This window comes from Diospyros lotus, chromosome 5 (genome assembly GCF_014633365.1).
Source record: "Diospyros lotus cultivar Yz01 chromosome 5, ASM1463336v1, whole genome shotgun sequence".
Classification (NCBI taxonomy): Eukaryota; Viridiplantae; Streptophyta; class Magnoliopsida; order Ericales; family Ebenaceae; genus Diospyros; species Diospyros lotus.
In genome coordinates, this window is record NC_068342.1 from 37971654 (window position 1) to 37993324 (window position 21671).

Consider the following 21671-nt stretch of genomic DNA (forward strand, 5'->3'; position numbering starts at 1 on the left):
TAAAAAAAAAAAAATCACATACTAGACTTTTGATTAGAGATGTCAAAAGGGTCGGACGGCCTGATGGGCTGGGCTCTAGCCCGTTACTGTTCAAACGGGCCAGGTTGAGCTCGGCCCCCATTGGGGGGTTGGGCTGGGCCAAAGAAATTGGGCTCACGGCCCGTGGCCCTTATGGGCCGGGCCCATGAGGCTCTTATGGGCCAATAAGGCCCTTATTCATTTTTTTTTAATTTTGTTATTCTTTAGTAATTATTGATATTGGATACTAAAAAATTTAATTTCACAATATATATAAATAATAACCATCAATTTATTTAAAATTTTTAAGTTAAATTTTTTATATATTTAAATTATAAATAAACATTCTCCTTTTTATATGTACATTATTTTCATATTAATTCACAAGAAAAATTATAAGGCATATAGAATTTTGAAATATAAAATAATGAAATAATATTTAAAACTTAAGAATTAAGATAGAAAATATTTTTAAAAGAAAAAAATTAATTTTTATATATGTATTATTTTGATATTTATATATGTATATATTATATGTATTATTTTAAAAAAAATATTTTAAAAAAGAAAAACAAAAGGGTCGGGCCGTTAGGCCCTGTGGGCTAAGGGCCCGGCCCGACCCTCCAGCCCACGGGCTGGCCCGACCTGGTCCCTTTGTAGGGGGGCCATGGGCTAGGCCAGGCCCTATCCATGGCAAAAGGGCCTGGGCTCGGCCCAACCCTTTTAGTAAAAAGGTTGGCCTGGCCTGTTTAAAAAGTTCGTGGATCGACTCGGGTCGGGCTGAACCGGCCCTTTTGACACCTATACTTTTGATCGATAACACCGATGTGCCGCTATCTCTTCTACCATTTACTTATGTGATAGGGGTTGAAATAATAACTTCTTCGACTTCTACAAGATAATAGAGTTAAACATTTCCCAAGGATAATATCTTATATAATTGATCCATTTAGTATTGGTGTTGAGAAGGCTCTTGCAGTGGAGTGGAGTGGAGCACCGATTCAGAGCAGATGAAGAAGAAGAAGCTGGAGGAGGAGAAGAAATCGGACCGTTGGGTGCCTCCACGGTGAATCCTCGCCGCCGCCGACAACAGTGATACAAAATCCTAGCTGACATTTCTTCCATCTCCAGCATGCGCTTTCCTAAACCTCACCCTTGTGCCCGGCTTCACTCCCAGCTGCCGGCCCTTCTCAGAAATTCACCTTTCTCTTCTCTCTCCGCCGCCTCGCCCTCCGGCGCTAGCATCGCCGACAAAGCCATAGCCATCCTCAAACGCCACCAAACCATCCACCTCGAACCTTTGTCTCCCCAATTTACCCCTCAATCGGCCTCCTATTTACTCCTCTGCTCCCAGTTCGACAAAACCCTAACCCTAAGGTTCATCGGCTGGGCTCGAAACCGTGCTTTCTTCGATTCCCGATGCAAGTGTCTCGCCCTCCATGTCCTCACCAGGTTCAAGCTCTACAAGACCGCTCAGTCCCTCGCCGAAGACCTCGCCGTCGACGTTGCCGACGGGACCGGCGAGGTCGTTTTTCAGTGCCTCAAGGAGACTTACCATGTCTGCAATTCGAGCTCGGCAGTTTTCGATCTCGTGGTAAAGTCCTATTGTCACTTGAACATGATTGAAAAAGCTAGGCACACTATTCGCTTAGCTCAACTGAATGGCTTTATGCCTACCGTACTGTCGTATAATTCAGTTCTTGAGGCAATAATTAGGTCTCACGGCTCCATTGCATTGGCTGAGGAATTCTACCAGGAAATGAAGAACAGTGGTATTTCGCCAAATGTATTTACATACAATATACTGATCAGGGGTTTTTGCGGGGTTAAGGAATTGGATAGGAGTTTGAGGTTGTTCAGTGAAATGGAACGAAGTGGGTGTTTCCCCAATGTGGTTACTTTTAATACCTTAACAGATGCATACTGTAAGATGGGTAGGATTGATGATGCGTTGGGGTTGTTAAAATCATTGCCAGATAGGGGTTTGGAGCCAAATGTGATTTCATACAATATAATGATCAATGGGTTGTGTAGAGAAGAGAGGATGAAGGAGACAGGAGAGTTTCTTGAGGAAATGAGGTGGAGAGGGTTTGTACCTAATGAGGTGACATATAACACCCTTGTCAATGGTTATTGTAGAGAAGGTAATTTTCATCAAGCTCTTGTTTTGCATGCGGAGATGGTGAAGAATGGTCTCTCTCCAAATGTTGTTACATACACTTCACTGATCCACGGTATGTGTAAGGCAGGGAACCTAAAGCGAGCAATGGAATTCTTTGATCAGATACATGCTAGGGGACTTCATCCAAATGAGAGAACATATACAACGCTAATTGATGGCTTCTCCCAGCAGGGATTCTTGAAGGAAGCTTATCGCCTTCTGAATGAAATGACTGAATGTGGATTTTCACCTTCCATTGTTACATACAATACACTAATCAATGGACACTGTGTATTGGGGAGGGTGGAAGAGGCTTTAGGAGTTATTGAAGATATGGTACGGAGAGGATTGGCCCCAGATGTTGTGACTTATAGTACAATCATTTCTGGTTTTTGCAAAAATCATGAGTTGGACAAGGCCTTCCAAATAAAACAGGAGATGGTGAAGAAAGGAATTTTACCAGATGCTGTTACCTATTCATCATTGATTCAGGGTCTGTGCCAGCAGAGAAGACTAAGCGAAGCATGTGATCTTTTCCAGGAGATGTTGAGAATGAATCTTCCTCCAGATGAATGCACTTATACTACCTTGATAAATGCTTATTGTGCAGAAGGGGATGTCAGAAGTGCTCTTCGTCTGCATGATGAAATGATCAAAAAGGGCTTCCTTCCAGATGTTGTTACCTATAACGTGCTAATAAATGGGCTTAGCAAACAAGCTCGGACAAGGGAGGCAAAGAAGCTTCTCTTCAAGCTGTATTATGAGGAATCCATTCCAAATGATGTCACATATAATACACTGATAGAAAATTGTGCTAATACTGAATTTAAGAATGCTGTAGCTCTCATGAAGGGATTCTGCATGCAAGGTTTGATGAACGAAGCAGATCAGGTCTTTGATTCAATGCTTCAAAGAAACCACAAGCCTAATGCAGCAGCTTACAATGTCATTATACATGGTCATTGTAGGGGTGGAAATTTGCGTAAGGCATTCAATCTGTACAAAGAAATGGTTCATTATGGATTTGTACCTCATACAGTTACTGTAATTGCTCTGATTAAAGAACTTTTTAAAGAAGGGAGAAGTGAGGATATGAGTCTAGTTCTTGGGAACACACTGAGGAGCTGTAGGCTTACTGATGCTGAACTTGCAAAAGCCCTGGTTGAGGTCAACCACAAAGCAGGGAACATGAATGCAGTTTTTAATCTTCTTACAGAAATGGCCAAGGATGGGCTTCTCCCAACTAGTGGTTAAACTTGCTTGGAGATGTCTGTATGACTTGCTAGTTTTTTGATTGGGGACCCTGAACATTTTCTTTGCCTAATAACCAGAGGAGGAAGGTGACAAGTAGGGGACCTTGTTTATATTCAATTATTCTTCTGAACAATTTTGAAGGAGCTGCAGAGATTTGTGTGGAGGAAGCCCTTACCATTCCCTCCTACCCTTCTGGCTTTTAGTAGGTTGTTCAAGAGCTGATGACAGCTTGTACATAGTTGATAAGGCATGTGAGCGATAACAGGTATTTTTCATGACCGTCTTATTTAGCAATTTGGCTTGGATGCACACTTGACAGTGATATTTGCTTATCAGCTGCTCTTGTCAGGTTGGTCGTTCACAATAATTTTACATTCAACATCACGGCAACGAATGGCTGGCTGGTTTCACTCTTAATATAGATAATCAACAGTACTTATTTTTATTGGATATTAAAGATTTGGACTTACACATCAATTGGCATATTTTGCCCTCCACGTATGTGTGTGGCAGATTAATGAAAGTGAAGTTGCAAAAAAATCCAGGAATTCGCTTCCCTTCTTTATTAGTTAGCTTTTCATGTAACAAATTGTACTGTGGGTTTGGCATCTGTTCTTAATATTTTGAAGTGGATAACCAAACAGCTATCTTAATTTAAGTTTTATATACAAGTATCCAGAGTAGCTAGGTGCTAGAGGTAAAAGAACTTGCACTTGGGTGTCACATCTGTTCCATTTATTTCATGAAATGGGCCACCAACATCCAGTTTTAATTTCAATATGGAAGATTATCCTTGTGGTTGTTTGGGTTTCCGCTCATTTTGCAGATTTTAAGGCCTAGCTTGAAATGATTGGTGTTATTTCACTTATCCAGATACAGCAAGGGATAACAAAACAAATGCAGGAATTGGTCTGGTGGATGGAGGTATTGGGTTCGTTCTTCTCTAGCTGACTGGGCTCTGCTTTCCAGTGTCGCGGCTTTAAATGGGGTAGAAAGCTAGAAGCGGATGTGGAAAATGAATGAGATGAATGTGTTCTACTCCTCGGAAGGATCATTTGTTCCAAGTTGTTTTATTTTTATCTCTTAACCTCGTTGCCTTGTGAATTTAATTAGGGCATTTCACAGGCACCAACACCATTATCAGCACTCCGAACGTGATGATATATATTCAAGGCAGCTTACAATTGATTGAAACTCTGAATTCAAAGTATTGACCGATAATGCTGCATGTTAAGGTTAAGATCAAAAGACAATAATCATTCATTCATTCATTCAAAATAAAATAAAAAAATGATGGGGTGGATGCTCTTTAGTAACGATGAATGCCCCAACATTTAAAACTTATGAAATTAACCACGAGAGCCAGTTAAGCTTCTTGTGCCCGCGGAGCAACTCTACACTTGCATGTGTTTGGCCCAATTCAATTCTATTATTACATCAATTAATACAATTGGATACTCAATAAGTTTCATTATTCAATTCAACTCTACCTTCATGCTAAATTAAAGTATATGAGTTTATATATCAAATAAAGAGGCAGGTAAGATAAGAATGATCATAGTCTATCGGGATCAGCCATAAAATGCAGTGTTTCATGAATTTTCATGTTCCAGAGTGGGGCTCTAAAAAGGCTCAAAAATCATTAACAGTATAGTTCAATACCAGTTCAGGGGTACATACAGTCTATTTCTGATATAAGACACATTCCAGTCTCTGCTTATCTATTCAAGATAGAAGCCAGGTGAAGACACCGTCTACATTGCTAGTGGACTGTCAAAAAAGCTACCAACAAACAGAACAGTTATGTGTAGTAACCTGCCTCCCAGCCTGTGCTGCTGCTTTACGACAAGATCTCTAAAGGAGACAAAACTGCAAGCCATAACTTACAACCTATTAAAGTGATCATCGCTACTTTACAGGACCTAAACATATTCAATCATTTACAAATGAAAATTCTTCACTCTTCTGGCTGGTGGAAAAGAATAAATAAAAATATATAAGTACAAGAATATGCAGTATTACCGTTTGGGATAAAAGGAACAATGACTTAGCAACTAGTTCTGTGAACAAGATACAACTAGATAAAATCTTGCCCACTCAAAATTTTCATCCGGAAACGATCATTTCAATCTTTTTTGGTTAGGATAAGATCATTTCTAGCAAAACCAAATAATTACCATCCACAAGACACCTATGTACCTGAAGTATGGTTTTTACTCTTGAGTGAAGTTACCATCTTGATTCCCTCTTGAGAAATTACTCGGTAGGGCTACACACAAATTGAGTGAACAAAACAAACTCTAAAGATTAGCTGAGAATGTTGAATCTCATTATCATATCAGCATATGCTACTATCAACCATTGTTGTTAAAATCGCAAGTTAACTCGTACGATTTTACGAATTTACGAGTCATAAGGCACAAAATGAGTCAACTTATTTGTAGGATTGAATTTTATAGAATCGGACTCGAGTTTACAAGTTTACTGATCCGAGTTTACGAGTTTACTGGGTCCAAGTTTACGATTTTACGAGTTAAACAAGTTTAGTTTTGGCCACAATTTTGAGATTAGAAACAAAAATATTTTCGTCCCAAACCAACATATATATATATATATATATACACACAATCGTTGTCAATCTCCTATTTTGGTTCTTCTACAAACCCTAAACGACGACGTGTCTGTGTGCTTGCTGCATTCGCTGCTTGTGTCCTTTTGCAAACCCTAATCGTTGTCAATCTTGTTTTGGCCCTTCTTCTTTCATTCACCTTGAAAGTTCGAAGAATCAAACCCAACCCAGGTATGTGAGTGAGTTTTGAGTGAGAGTGACTATGTTTTGCTAAGTCTGGTAATCAAATACCGTGTGCATTGTGCTGAGCTTTGTGTTGCGACCAATTGATGTGCTGAGCTTTGTGTTGCGTCCAATTGATGTGCTGAGTGAGTGTGTTGTACAGCTGTGCTTGTGTGTACATTCTCATTTGTGATGTTATCTACACGTACAAGTAAGTGCAGATTCAAAAAATTAATCTTAAATATGTTACAATCAGATCATAGGTGGGTCTAATTTTATATTAAGATTGATGATTAGCAAAAAACAAATATACCTCTTTAGTATTGGTAACTTAATTAGTGTAATAATATAATATAGAAGTTTAACAATATTTGTTGTTTTTATGACTTAGTATTTTTATTTATTTTTACAATGTTTGTTGATGAAAATGGTAATGTTTGTTGTTTGAAATTTTGATTATAGATGAATGAATGATGAATTTAATATTTAAAAATTTCATATTATTTAGTATTTTTGAAATTGATAGATGACATAATTTTGAAATAAGTGCATCTATTTTATTTATAATAAAAATTATCATTATAAACATATATTTACATAAATTAAAGAATATTTTTAATTTTTCGTAAAATTTTATGATCCGATTTTATGAACACTCTTACGATCCCACTTAAAATCTCGATTTTAACAACCTTGCTATCAACTTGATTGTTTTCCCAGAAAGTCCAGGGAGCAATTCAAAATTTGAAAAGGAACATCCTTGTGAGGGCAGCTGATCCTAAACTTTCAAACTCTATTTCACCTATATTCAGGAACATATCCTGAGAAAAAGTGCCCAAGAAATTGATAGCGGGAAACCCTCTGCCTACCATACTCCAGCTTGTAGTTTCTATAGGTCAAGGATTCCCACTACCAGCCCCATGTCAGCTCCCAAAGGATCTGACCAAGGCTCTCACCGATCATGATGTGGGTTCTAAAGGAGGGAGAATTAGAAGAACTTAGGGGGAATTAGAAGAATAGAGAATGGAGGGAGATAGAGAAGACAGAGAGAGAAATTCAGAGATATATCTGGATTCTGGTATTTCATATCTCAATTGGGTGTGGACAGCCTGTATATGTGCTGATCCAACAGCCCATGTGCTGCTAACCTGCCCCACGTTCTAGGGGGTACAATCAAATAAGCTCCTCTCCCTAGGTAGAAGCCCTCGTTGCTGTAACTACCTGAGTACAACTACTCGTTGCCTATAGCCCTCCCCATACAAGGTACCTCCCTAGATAGCTGGTACATGACACCCCAAAATGGAGTGGAGTAGGTAACAAAGCTGAAGAAAGCCTTTGAGAACGAAAATGTTTACCCCAACACACAAATTGATAAGAAAGAGGACCGATACTACAAACAATGTGCATTTCATCCAGGACAGGGGAAGAATAAAGTTTAGTACAGCCTCATTGTGCTTGAAGTGGCGTATAGCATGAAAGGAGAGAGCTAAGAAATAGAGATGGGGAGGAAGTTGTCCTCTCCAGCAGGTTGGAAACTCTTTGAACTCGACCTTTCTAGGTCAGTCCCATCCCTTTCTTCAACTTGGTAGCAAAAGGGAGGGAGATTGTTAGGCTAATAATGAGCTTGTTGGGTATGTTCAAGCTTGTATTTTGCATATTTGGGTATGTTTGAGCTTGTTGGGTACAGAGCCTGGCTTTTCAAGATCTATGTTTTCAAAAGATAGAAGATTACTGCTGGTCAGAAGACAGAAACAGATGGAGAACTTTCTTATCCAGCAAATCAGAGGCGAAGAATGGGTGCTTATTTGTGTTCAGCCTAAGGACGGTGAAGTGGTGGACCAACCTAGCAAGAAAAACAAAGGGCACATTCCTAGATGAGGCAATTACAAAGTTTTTGAGCAGGTCACTGAAGTAGATAGCAGAAATTCCAACTTGGCTGGATTTATGAAAAAGATATTGGCTATGTAAATGCAATGCATTGTTTGATGCTATATCAGATTTTCTCTCCATTCTTGGTGGCTAGTTTAGTATGTGAGACATCTAATCCATCAAAGTGGAACATTGAGAATACAGGGTAGTAGAAACCTAAAATATCAGTTAGAGCCAACCTATAAGGAGTTGGAAGAAGGCAGCACATGATGTTAAGGTCCTGCAAGAGACAGCAAGCGGCTGCCATGCCCCTGCAGTGCATAGGAACCTAGACAGTCCACATTTTTTAGCTGAATCCTAACAGACTGAAATTGGACCTGACCTAAATAGAAAGATAAGTTGAGGAAGTTGTTGTTATAACACTGATTTCAATTTAAGAAATTGAAACATGAGCTTGGGACCTTAAAATTTAGGCTTTAGGGAAGAAAAACTAGGGACACATATTTATGACATCAGAACTATGAATGGGACAGCTCAACGAATAGTGGCATCACATTTCGTAGGTATCCTTTTTGGTCAACACATTTGCGGTATCAAAGTAGTTGTGAGATTACATTTAGTATGACCCTTGCATAGATTTGGGTGCTTGCATTGGTGGTCCCAAAGCAGAAGTGTGACATTATATTTAACTAAGGATCTTATGCAGATTTTGGTCCATACAAATACCTCCCTCTCCTTGTTTCTCATTTTTGGTTTTCTATGGGTACTCACAATAAGGGCCGAAGGAAGTTGCGAGCCTCTAATTCAATTGAGGTCAAGCTGTGGCCTTTCCTCTGTTTTTGAGGATAACCTCTTCTTTGGGTTTTTTTTTGTTTTCGTTTTTTTTGTTTGAGATTAGAATGAGGGCTCTCGCCAGTGTTCTTTTCTTTTTTTTTTCCCCCACTGTTTAGGGGAGAGGGGGGATGGGAGGGGAAGTTCAATGACAATTTCTAACACGAGAGAGTGGGCTTTATAGATAAAAGAAGTGGATCCCAGAGCCTTGGGCAGATGGACATCCTATTGAGTCAAGTTTTGTGTAAGGAATGGGGGGTTTGAACAGTGAGTTTGCTACAGCCGACATTCATGGAGATTACCTAAACAGCGAGCTTGGGTGCAAATGGTGTTTTAAGATAAAGTTCTATATTTTGACTACTAGATTTAAAGTTTTAGTTAATGGGGATACCTAAAGGATTTTTTGATAGTTCCGCAGGCTTGAGGCAAGGTGACCCTTTATCTCTATTCCTTTTTATATATTTATGGAGGATTTCAGTTCAAATAAAATTGCAGGAGGTAAAACTCTTAAGCCCATTAGTGGTTCTGAATGGGCACATAGGTAGGTGTTAGATTAGTTGTGGTGTTCTGAGGCCATTCCTGGTCTCATTATTAATTTCAAAGGGGAAAATATTTTGATGAGTGAGATCAACTGTATTAATAGTTCAGCTGATTCTTTATAGTGCAAAATTGGGCCTTTGTTCAGGTCTCCCACTTGGCCCTTCATTTAAAGCTAAATCTATTTGGAATGATATTATTGAGAGTTGTAAATCAAGGCTTGCTTCCCAAAAAGGTAGTATCCATCTAAAGAAGGGAGGCATATGCTTATAAAAGTCTCTTTTGTATATCCCTCTGTATATTATGTCTTTGTTTAACATTTTGATCTTAGTAGCAAATAGGTTGGAGAAAGTACAAAGGGACACCCCCTTCTGCTCTGGAGAAACATTTTTTAGGACTATGTTCAAGCCTGGAAGAGATATCTGTCTGGGCAAACATCATTGTTAGTAAATATTAGTCTATTCAGCGAGATTGGTCAAGAAGATTGATTATCTCTTCTCATGGGCTTTATTTATGGAGGGCATTATGAAAATTTGGACTGACTTCTCCAAAATTGTCTACTTTCACGTTGAGAATGGAGTAGAGTTACCTCCTGGAAAGATATTTGGTGTAGCTCAGTTTTGAGATTTTCTTTTTCAGTTTTAGTACCATGTGGGTAAATGCTAGCTTCTATGATGGATTTTTTGTACTCGTGGGATTGGCCTTGTCCAACTAGAAGATATAGGGACTTTTGGAACTTTATTTCCTTGTGTGGTGGCACATTTGGAGTGAGAAAAATTGGAGAGGTCTTGAGACTGTCAAGAGAAAAATTAATTGTTTTAAGGGTTTTTTTTTTTTTTTTTTCTTTTTTTGGTGAGGCTTTTCCAGTTCCGTTTTCAGACTTTTGTGCATTTGATGACGATGTCTTACCATACAGGGTTCACACCTGAAGGCACTTCTTTTTAAGAACAGCCTAATTGCTCCTAAATTGTAGGACGAGAAGACTAAAACCACAGCCAGCAGAAGGAACTTGTTATATTTGATAAACAACCTTTACTTGAAAAAGATGGATTAGCATTGGCAATTTCTCCAATCAAAGCTACAAATTTTCTAGACACCAAATCACAATTACCTCTTCTCATAAACTGCACATGGCCTTGATTAGAAATAGGATTCAAGTATGAAAACTAACTATAACTCTTATTAGAATGACTACTGGAATACAAAAAGAAAAGGGAAAACAAAGAAAAACATAGTGACTATCAAAAAGCATGTTAAAGTCACAATCTCAAGCTACACTTCTACAGGGGATTACCAGTTCTCTTATCTGGGGAGTCTTTGATATAAATCATCAGCCAAGGCCTGCCTCATGCTCTCTCCATGGTAATGTCACGGCACTGCTGTGACAACCGGCAGCTTCCTTGGTTCAGTGTGAACCTAGGCCGCGACTAATAGAGAGGAAGAAAGAGGAGGGAAATGTAGACGAGAAGTGAAGGGAGAAAGAGAAGTACGAGAGAGGATAACAGATTCTTTGATTGAATTCTTTAATGCCGTTACAGAAGAAAGGATAGGCTTATATAGCCTAGCCGAGAGTGCTGCCACACAGGATCACTCCCCCTCTAACAAACCTTTTTGTCCTATTAGACATCTGGCAGATTCTGCCATAACAACCTTCCTAGCTGGAAAGTAAACCATAACAAACTATCTAGCCGGAAAGTAAACAAATGCAACGAAATAAAATACTAGGAATTACATATAGGAAATAACCGATCCTTAGCTCAAAATTTTCACCACAACCATAGCTTTTCTGTTCTCGTGACAGGTAACAAGATGACTTCTCACTCTCAAGCAGTCTCGGTGGCAGCCCGCACTCCTCCGGCTCCTTCCAGAGCTCCGGCTCGGGCTCCCTAGCAATCTGACACAGATTATGCAAAACACAGCAACCAACAATGGTCTGAGGGGCATGGTTCAGGCCCACATTCAAGTCTTGAAGAATCTTCCACCTCCCCTTAAGCAAGCCAATGGCTTCTTCCACCACCTTCCCTTCATCAATGCAATATCAAATTCATTCTGTGCTGGCGTGCCAGTGCTGTTCCAAGTGAAAGGAGTGATCAAGAAGGACAGTAAAGGGAAACACCAATCCCCAACTATATAAGGCCTCACTGGACGCCCCCTCACATTCATAACCTTGTCCCAAACAATGTTTTCTGAAATAAGCCGATTGTATAGGGTACTATCTCTCAAATGGGCGGTGGCGGCGGACTCGCCCAGAGCCTTAACACAGACATCCCAGAAAACCTTCTTGTGATCGGCGACGACCTGAAGAAGAACCGCGGGGTACCCGTGGCGGCAGAGATAGGCGACAGGGTTTTGGTCGGAGAGGAGTCAACGGAGCTTTAGGGCAATGGCGTCAATGGTGCCGCATGGGTTGGGGAGCGAGGTGAGCTCCTCGAAGGCACAAGTGGATTCGAGGAGGCAGTGCTGACCGACGAGAATTTTGATGAATTCGAGGTAGAGCTTGGTGGCAAGGAGGCGAGTGACCATGTTGGTGATCTTCGAAAATAAAATATTATTATTCTTTAATTACAGACGTAGGCGTTATGCCAAACCGCAAAAATAAAATACTCTCTTTGATTGCGGATGTAAGTGTTATGCCAAACCGCAAAAATAAAATATTATTCTTTAATTGCAGACATAGGCGTTACGCCGAACCACGAAAATAAAATACTCTCTCTGATTGCAAATGTAAGCGTTATGCCGAACTACAAAAACAAAATATTATTATTCTTTAATTGCGAACGTAGGCATTATGTCGAACCACAAAAATAAAATACTCTCTCTGATTGCGGATGCAGGCGTTATGCCAAACTACAAAAATAAAATATTATTCTTTAATTGCGGATGTAGGCGTTACGCCAAACTGCGAAAATAAAATATTGTTATTCTTTAATTGCAGACATAGGCATTACGCCGAACCGCGAAAACAAAATATTAGTATTCTTTAATTGCGAACGTAGACGTTATGTCAAATCGCGAAAAAAAAATATTATTATTCTTTAATTGTGAACGTAGGCATTATGTCGAACTGCGAAAATAAAATATTGTTTAATTGCAACGTAGGCGTCACGCCGAACCGTAAAAATAAAATATTGTTATTATTTAATTACGAACGTAGGCGTTATGCCGAACCACGAAAACAAAATATTGATATTCTTTCAAATTGCGAACATAGGCGTTACGCCAAACCGCGAAAACAAACTATTGATATTCTTTCAAATTGCGAACGTAGGCGCCATGTCGAATTGTGGAAATAAAATATTGATATTCTTTCAAATTACAGACGTTGCCCACAATTCCAGCAAGCATATACACACGAACGTTGCCCCGCACATGGCCCGGTAACGAAGAGAAAACAAAGCTCATTGCCCCGCACATGGCCCGATAACAAAGAGAAAACAAACTTGTTGCCCCGCACATGGTCCTGTAATGAAGAGAAAACGAAGCCGGTTGCCCCGTGCATAGCTTGGCAACGAGGGAAAAACAAAAGGCCTATTGTCCTGCGCATAGCCTGGCAATGAGGAGAAAATAAAGTTGTTGTCCTGCAAGTAGTCTAGCAACATGAAGGTATAAAATTGTTGTTCCACGAGTAGCCCGACAACGATGAGACATAGTCAGTGTACTCTTCCCTTTGCCTTACAGCCAAAGGTAAGAGTGGGGAGCAATTGTTGTGTCATAGGTAAAATCCCATTAAAAGGTCAAAAAAGCCCAAAAGCCCAAAATGTCTTTTTGGGCTAAAAGACATAAATTTTTCATATGTGGGGGGTCCCGCATAGAGCGCGCAAATACGATAAATCCGACATTTAAAAATCCTTTCGAATATTCCAAGAAAATGATAGATAATTATCTATAGCGAATTCTAATTCTAAAATGATTATGAAATATTTAGATAAGCATTATCCCTAAGAAATTATATCTCTAAAAAGGGCAAGATAAATGTTATCTATAAAAGATACAAGTTATCTGTATCCTAATTCTAATAGGTTTTAAAATACCAAGATAGATGTTATCTACAACTATCCTAGTCCCAATCAAATTTGGATCAATCAAGATAAGCGTTATCTACAAGAATCCTAATTCTATTACATTTTAAATCACTTAATATTTTTCTATAAATAAGGAGGCATTCATTCTTGAAAAAAAAAAAAGTCTTTGATACTATTTTAATGCAGTCTTTTTCATTATACTCAATGTCTAACTTAAGCGTCGGAGTGTTGGCGCGGGAACCTCCCTACGCCTTTTGACTATTTTCTTATTTTTGCAGGCTTAGACGGCTTGAAAAGGACGTTTCCATTTTACAAATTTATTATTGTATCCATGTAACAACAATATCCTAGGAACAAAAAGACGGTGAAGTGGTGGACCAACCTAGCAAGAAACAAAGGGCACATTGCTAGATGAGGCACTTACAAAGTTTTTGAGCAGGTCACTGAAGTAGATAGCAGAAATTCCAACTTGGCTGGATTTATGAAAAAGATATTGGCTATGTAAATGCAATGGATCGTTTGATGCTATATCAGATTTTCTCTCCATTCTTGGTGGCTAGTTTAGTATGTGAGGCATCTAATCCATCAAAGTGGAACATTGAGAATACAGGGTAGTAGAAACCTAAAATATCAGTTAGAGCCAACCTATAAGGAGTTGGAAGAAGGCAGCACATGATGTTAAGGTCCTGCAAGAGACAGCAAGCGGCTGCCATGCCCCTGCAGTGCATAGGAACCCAGACAGTCTACATTTTTTAGCTGAATCCTAACAGACTGAAATTGGACCTGACCTAAACAGAAAGATAAGTTGAGGAAGTTGTTGTTATAACACTGATTTCAATTTAAGAAATTGAAACATGAGCTTGGGACCTTAAAATTTAGGCTTTAGGGAAGAAAAACTAGGGACACATATTTATGATATCAGAACTATGAATGGGACAGCTTAATGAATAGTGGCATCACATTTCGTAGGTATCCTCTTTGGTCAACACATTGGCGGTATCAAAGTAGTTGTGAGATTACATTTAGCAGGACCCTTGCATAGATTTGGGTGCTTGCATTGGTGGTACCAAAGCAGAAGTGTGACATTATATTTAACTAAGGATCTTATGCACATTTTGGTCCTTACAAAGACCTTCCTCTCCTTGTTTGTCATTTTTGGTTTTCTATGGGTACTCTCAGTAAGGCCCGAAGGAAGTTGGGAGCCTCTAATTCAATTGAGGACAAGCTGTGGCCTTTCCTCTGTTTTTTGAGGATAACCTCTTCCTTGGTTTTTTTTTTTTTTTTGGTGTTTAAGATTAGAATGAGGGCTCTCACCAGTGGTTATTTATTTATTTATTTTTTTATGCTATTTAGGGGAGAGGGGGGATGTGTAATATTCCAAATTTTCTAAAGAGCTCAAGAGTAATTTTAACGTGGACCATAGGTGAAATTATCAAAAGAATAAGAATAATTTCTTACAGTTATAAATACCGAATTGACTGCAGGGAATGTCCCGAAATGTAATTGTTTAAGAAAACAGATATGGTCTCGACAAGCATCCTGAGATATGATTTATGGTATTAGAAGAAATCGGAATTTAGACGATTTTTGGTACAGCTAAAATACAACTTTGATTTAGGTTGAAAAACCAAATCATCGTAGAGGACTTCCGGGAAGTCAACGGAACCTTGAAGGGGCTCTGATTTTTCGTAAGAATCAACTTTGAAGTGGTTTCAGGACGAAACAAAGGTCCGATAATGGCGCATGGACGAAATCGTCCTTATCGAGTTAGCCATGAGTTATTAATTTTGAATTTTCAGTATCGTAATGCAAATTAATTTGATGTTAGAGGTGTAATTTGAAATTAAGGAATTTCACAGGTGAAATACAGACAAAAATTGAGAGTAAAATGTGCAATTTTCCTATTATTAATGTAATATATAGTGTTATATATATATACGAAGGCAAATTAGCATCATTGAGAGACAAATTTGCATTAGGCTGAGAGAAGTGCCGAAAGAAGGGGGTGACGACTAGCTGTAAATGGTGCAATGGCCAGCTATAAATTCGGTGCATTGCCTATAAAAGAGGAAGCAAATGGATTGGCTGAAAGAAGAGAATGGGAAGAAATGGAAATGGAGAAGCAAAGAGCTTGGGCAGAGAGGGTTGTTACGAGAGAAGAGGGATTGAGGAAGGGAGCTAATGGCCGAGCATGGCCGAGTAAGAGAGAGAGATCGAGAGAGTGAGATGGAGGGTAGCCGAAGAAAGCGATCAGTGGCCATGACCGCAAGCAGCGAGCTCGAGTGGTGCACGTAGGGGCGGCCAAGAACAGTGCAAGCGGCCAAGGGCGGCCATTGGCTGACCGGTGTTGGAGCCGACAGCAACGTGCGTAGGAGCAACTGCCATGGCCGAAGTTGCAGCGGCCATGGCTGTTTGTGAGGAAGCCGAGCGTCGAAGCGAGCAACGGGTGGCTTGCGGTGCAGGTGGCCAATGACGGTGGTCGCGCGACGGCAAGAAGCGGCCGAGGTGGACGGCGGCAAGGCCAGCAACGCGGGTGTGTGGTAGGCTGGCATGGCTGCTCACGCACAGGAGCAGTTGGAGGAAGAAGATGAATAGGAAGGAGGAAAAAAGAAAAGAAAAGAAATAGAAGAAAATAGGAAAAGATGGAGAAAAATCCCGGAAAATGCTAAAATAATTCTGGGAATTAATTTGGGGCTTGAGGAGTATGCCCCGAGCCAGGAAATTGATCAGGCACGCGTTTCGAGGTCAGAGCACGCATACCGAAGAAGCCTAAGAGGCTAAGTCAAGGTGAGGAAAATTTCTTAGAAAATTCCAGAAATTCAGGAATGCTATTTTATGAATTGTTATAGTGAAATAATTGAGAAATATTTAGTTTGGATTTATTGAAGAAAAATAGGAGGAAATAGAGAGAAAAATAAAGAAAATGCAAGAAATTATAGAAAAATGAGTTTTAATGCTTATTTAAATAAAAATGATTATTCGGATGTTTTGAGGCTTAAGTTGAACTGACTTGTGCAAATTTTGAGGTTGGCACGCAAATCAAGACGATGCACGTATTTCGAGTTAAGACGCGAATATCGAGGTAGCCCGATAAGTTTGAGAAGGTAAGTGGTTCGATCCCAAAAATCTGATTTTATGTAAATGATTTTATCATGTTGTCATGTCTTGATGCAAACATGTCATGTAGATTGCATTTACATATATTGATGATAAAATATGCATATGAGCACGATGAGATTCACGGTCATACGATGCATATGTTTGGGATTAGGGATTGGCGTCGTTGTTTTGCCAATGGTGCACCCATACACCTCGATCTGACAAGGAGACTGTAAAAATGGCGGATAACAGTTGGGTGGGGTCGACCCAAGCATGAGAGAGTAATGATGATATGTGCATTGCATTCATACACGTACTGTAGTCTTTTTAAGACCGACACACACTCACACACTCGCTGCAATCTAGCCCTCAAGATCTCACTGCCATACCTCTTATTTAGAACACACAATCACCCGATAGAAATATAGGGACTAGGAATAGAAAAATAGCAGTAAACACACCAAATTTATCCTGGTTCAGTCTCATAAATGAGACCTACATCCAGACTGCCTTAGGCCTATGAAATCTCCACTATCTTGACAATCTTTACAGCAATTACATGAACTAGAAAAGTCTTCTCTTCTTCCCGAATCTAAAACCCTAGACTACCAAGAGAAGAACACCCCAAGAGAAGTACAAAACTCTTAGCCTAGCTCACCCGCACACCCTTACAAGATATCCCGAGATTTCACCCTTACAATACCAAGTTTTCCCAGCCTCTATTTATAAAGGATAGAGGCGGGCAAGGCAGTTACAACTGACTGCCCTAACTAACCGGAAACCCATTTATTTAATGGACGGCTATAAAAACCAGAAAAGAAAAAACATTACAATAGAAGAACTTTTGCTAACAGATTTATACAAGAAATTGAACCTAAGTACATAAACTAATCTAACACAAATGTCTTCACACGTGCATTAAATGTTTTGTTCCCTTACTTAGATGATTCATCATCTAACTTGGGCTTTACCCTCGGAATATTCAAACATTCCAGATAGAGATTGTAGCAGATACAAGGATGATTGAGGCATGAAATGACACTTAGCAAAGTGTATGATGAATTAAATGATGAATTGAATGTGTGTTATGCAGCCCATGTATTTAATTTCTGTTATTTTGAATTCTGAAAGTTTTGAGAAATAATGATGTAAAAACTGATTTATAATTAATGTTAAAGATGTTAGGTTCGATTCTAACTTCCGCATTTGATGTTATGATGATTCTCTTTTGAGATAAATATATGAAAATTTTGAGATGAATACGAGGAATGATATGATTTAGCATTAGATTTGAAAAAGAAATTATTATCCCAGAATTGTCCTAAGTTATAACACGTCCGAGAAAATGGGGTGTTACAGGATGCGAGGGGAAGTTCGATGACAATTTCTAACACTAGTGAGAGAGTGGGCTTTATAGATAAAAGAAGTGGGTCCCAGAGCCTTGGGCAGATGGACATCCTATTGAGTTGAGTTTTGTGCAAGGAATGGGGGGTGTTTAAACAGTGAGTTTGCTACAGCTGACATTCATGGAGATTACCTAAACAGCGAGCTTGGGTGCAAATGGTGTTTTAAGATAAAGTTCTATATTTTGATTACTAGATTTAAAGTTTTAGTTAATGGGATACCTAAGGGATTTTTTGATAGTTCCACAGGCTTGAGGCAAGGTGACACTTTATCTCTATTCCTTTTTATATATTTATGGAGGATTTCAGTTCAAATAAAATTGCAGGAGGTAAAACTCCTAAGCCCATTAGTGGTTCTGAAATGGGCACATAGGTAGGTGTTAGATTATTTTGTGGTGTTTTGAGGCCATTCCTGGTCTCATTATTAATTTCAAAGGGGAAAATATTTTGATGAGTGAGATCAATTGTATTAATAGTTCAGCTGATTCTTTATACTGCAAAATTGGTCCTTTGTTCAGGTCTCCCACTTGGCCCTTCATTTAAAGCTAAATCTATTTGGAATGATATTATTGAGAGTTGTAAATCAAGGCTTGCTTCCCAAAAAGGTAGTATCCATCTAAAGAAGGAAGGATTATGCTTATAAAAGCCTCTTTCATATATCCCTCTGTATATTATGTCTTTGTTTAACATTTTGATCTTAGTAGCAAATAGGTTGGAGAAAGTACAAAGGGACACCCCCTTCTGCTCTGGAGAAACATTTTTTAGGACTATGTTCAAGCCTGAAAGAGATATCTGTCTGGGCAAACATCATTGTTAGTAAATATTAGTCTATTCAGCGAGATTGGTCAAGAAGATTGATTATCTCTTCTCATGGGCTTTATTTATGGAGGGCATTATGAACATTTGGACTGACTTCTCCAAAATTGTCTACTTTCAGGTTGAGAATGGAGTAGAGTTACCTCCTGGAAAGATAGTTGGTGTAGCTCAGTTTTGAGATTTTCTTTTTCAGTTTTAGTACCATGTGGGTAAATGCTAGCTTCTATGATGGATTTTTTGTACTCGTGGGATTGGCCTTGTCCAACTAGAAGATATAGGGATTTTTGGAACTTTATTTCCTTTTGTGTGGTGGCACATTTGGAGTGAGAAAAATTGGAGAGGTCTTGAGACTGTCAAGAGAAAAATTAATTGTTTTAAGGGAACCATTCTCGCCTTTGTTTTTTTTTTTTTTCTTTTTTTGGTGAGGCTTTTCCAGTTCCGTTTTCAGACTTTTGTGCAGTTTGATGACGATGTCTTACCATACAGGGTTCACACCTGAAGGCACTTCTTTTTAAGAACAGCCTAATTGCTCCTAAATTGTAGGACGAGAAGACTAAAACCACAGCCAGCAGAAGGAACTTGTTATATTTGATAAACAACCTTTACTTGAAAAAGATGGATTAGCATTGGCAATTTCTCCAATCAAAGCTACAAAATTTCAAGACACCAAATCACAATTACCTCTTCTCATAAACTGCACATGGCCTTGATTAGAAATAGGATTCAAGTATGAAAACTAACTATAACTCTTATTAGAAAGACTATTGGAACACAAAAAGAAAAGGGAAAACAAAGAAAAACCTAGTGACTATCAAAAAGCATGTTAAAGTCACAAGCTCAAGCTACACTTTTACAGGGGATTACCAGTTCTCTTATCTGGGGAGTCTTTGATATAAATCATCAGCCAAGGCCTGCCTCATGCTCTCTCCATGGTAACAAGATGACTTCTCACTCTCAAGCAGTCTCGGTGGCGGCCCGCACTCCTCGGGCTCCTTCCAGAGCTCCGGCTCGGGCTCCCTAGCAATCTGACACAGATTATGCAAAACGCAGCAAGCAACAATGGTCTGAGGGGCATGGTTCAGGCCCACATTCAAGTCTTGAAGAATCTTCCACCTCCCCTTAAGCAAGCCAATGGCTTCTTCCACCACCTTCCTCCCCTTCATCAAGGCAATATCAAATTCATTCTGTGCCGGCGTGCCAGTGCCGTTCCAAGTGAAAGGAGTGATCAAGAAGGACAGTAAAGGGAAACACCAATCCCCAACTATATAAGGTCTCACTGGATGCCCCCTCACATTCATAACCCTGTCCCAAACAATGTCTTCCGAAATAAGCCGATCGTATAGGGTACTGTCTCTCAAATGGGCGGCGTCGTCGGACCCGCCCGGAGCCTTAACACAGACGTCCCAGAAAACCTTTTTGTGATCGGCGACGACCTGAAGAAGAACCGCGGGGTACCCGTGGCGGCAGAGATAGGCGGCGGGGTTTTGGTCGGAGGGGATTCGGCGGAGCTTTAGGGCAGTGGCGTCAATGGCGCCGCATAGGTTGGGGAGCGAGGTGAGCTCCTCGAAGGCGCGAGTGGAGTCGAGGAGGCGGCGCTGACCGACGGGAATTTTGATGAATTCGGGGTAGAGCTTGGTGGCGAGGAGGCGAGTGACCATGTTGGTGATCTTCGAGATGAGGTAGGGGTCGAGCGAGTAGCGGGAGGCTAGGGTTTGGGCGGAGAGGCCGTGGGTGAGGCGGGAGAGGACCATGGCGACGGCGTAATCGGAGGGGAGGGAGAGGTTGGATTGGGCTATGTAGGGTTTGAGCTTGTCGACGACGGTGGTGAAGACGGGGTAGGAGAGGCCGTAGGAGGACCGCCACTGGGCGTCGCGGAGAGGGGCTTCCATGGCCCAGATGTGCTCGGTGGAGAGGGCGCGGAAGGCGGCGACGGAGAATTCAGAGTTAGGGTCGGAGGCGGCGGCGGCGGGAAGGGAGGAGGGAGAGGAGGAAGGGCGGGAGGAGGCGGTGGTGGCGAGGTAGGAGAGGACGGAGGCGATGGTGAAGAAGAGGAGGGGGGCGGCGGTGCTGGAGGCGAGGAGAGAGGTGGGGGAGGAGGCGGAAGACATGGTGGATGCTGGCGGCGAGTAGGTGTCGGAGAGCAGGGAGGAGGTTGGGTCTAGGTGGTTATGGAGCTGCAGCAGATTCGACAGCATTAGCAAGAATGACTGATCCATACTCTCTCTCTCTCTCTCTCTCTCTCTCTCAGTTACGGTTAGGGTTTGGGTTTCGCCGAGAGAGAGACAACCGGACGGAGGAATTTTAGCTTTCACGTCTGGACTGGACGGCAATTTCAGAGGAATACCGAGGAAATGAGACCGGCGAGGGCGCCAGTGTTACGACGTCGTATTCCGTTATCGATCACGTGGGCTTTTCTATTGAGATGGGCTTTCCTCCCAGGAGGCCCACTTCCAAGGGAACACAAAACGACGGACGGCCTGCGACGCCTGTCATTGAATGACGTGTTAAATAGACTAATTGCGTGACATTTTATTATTTAAAAATATAATTTTTGGACTGCCCCAAGCCACCGACTGGTCGGTTATTTTGTCTCTAACAACTGATCAATGCCCCCCCCGTCTTATTTGGGATAGAAGGGAGACAGACATGTAGATGAGGTCAGTAATTTATAATAATAGTGTTTGTTAAATTGATAAGTTGGGATTGAATTTTAATCATAATTATTTAATTAATACTTAAATTTCACTCAATGCATTAAAATATTTGGGTTTAGATCTTTTAATGTATTTATTGCCATCCCAAAAGATATGTCAAATCTAAAAGAAAGAGCTTTAAAAGTTTATTTTAAAAAAAAAAAAAAATCATGAAAA

The 21671-nt window shown here is 40.3% G+C and overlaps 2 protein-coding genes and 1 pseudogene across 4 annotated transcripts; 1 reads left to right on the top strand and 2 right to left on the bottom strand.

Annotated features, from left to right (window-relative positions):
* The first annotated feature begins 895 nt into the window (after positions 1 to 895).
* Positions 896 to 4678, top strand: LOC127801583 (pentatricopeptide repeat-containing protein At5g39710). Of its 2 annotated transcripts, none has more exons than XM_052336827.1 (2): positions 896 to 3698; positions 4307 to 4678. In XM_052336827.1, exon 1 carries the CDS (start codon positions 1151 to 1153, stop codon positions 3431 to 3433), a length of 2283 nt encoding a protein of 760 aa, XP_052192787.1. In that variant the 5' UTR covers positions 896 to 1150; the 3' UTR covers positions 3434 to 3698; positions 4307 to 4678. The 2 variants fall into 2 exon arrangements, with proteins under 2 accessions (XP_052192787.1, XP_052192788.1); XM_052336828.1 differs by lacking the exon at positions 4307 to 4678 and adding an exon at positions 3783 to 4300.
* A 384-nt stretch (positions 4679 to 5062) lies between these two features.
* Positions 5063 to 12863, bottom strand: LOC127802242 (protein ALP1-like; annotated as a pseudogene).
* LOC127801584 (protein ALP1-like) lies at positions 5063 to 21148 on the bottom strand. Of its 2 annotated transcripts, XR_008023082.1 has the most exons (3): positions 19666 to 21148; positions 10756 to 13050; positions 5063 to 5302 (listed from the first exon to the last, which is right to left on the bottom strand). XR_008023082.1 is itself a non-coding variant. In XM_052336829.1 (2 exons), the coding sequence occupies exon 1, from the start codon at positions 21015 to 21017 to the stop codon at positions 19674 to 19676; it is 1344 nt and encodes a 447-aa protein (XP_052192789.1). In that variant the 5' UTR covers positions 21018 to 21148; the 3' UTR covers positions 5063 to 5302; positions 19666 to 19673. The 2 variants fall into 2 exon arrangements, 1 of the variants encoding a protein (XP_052192789.1); XM_052336829.1 differs by lacking the exon at positions 10756 to 13050.
* Positions 21149 to 21671: the final 523 nt, after the last annotated feature.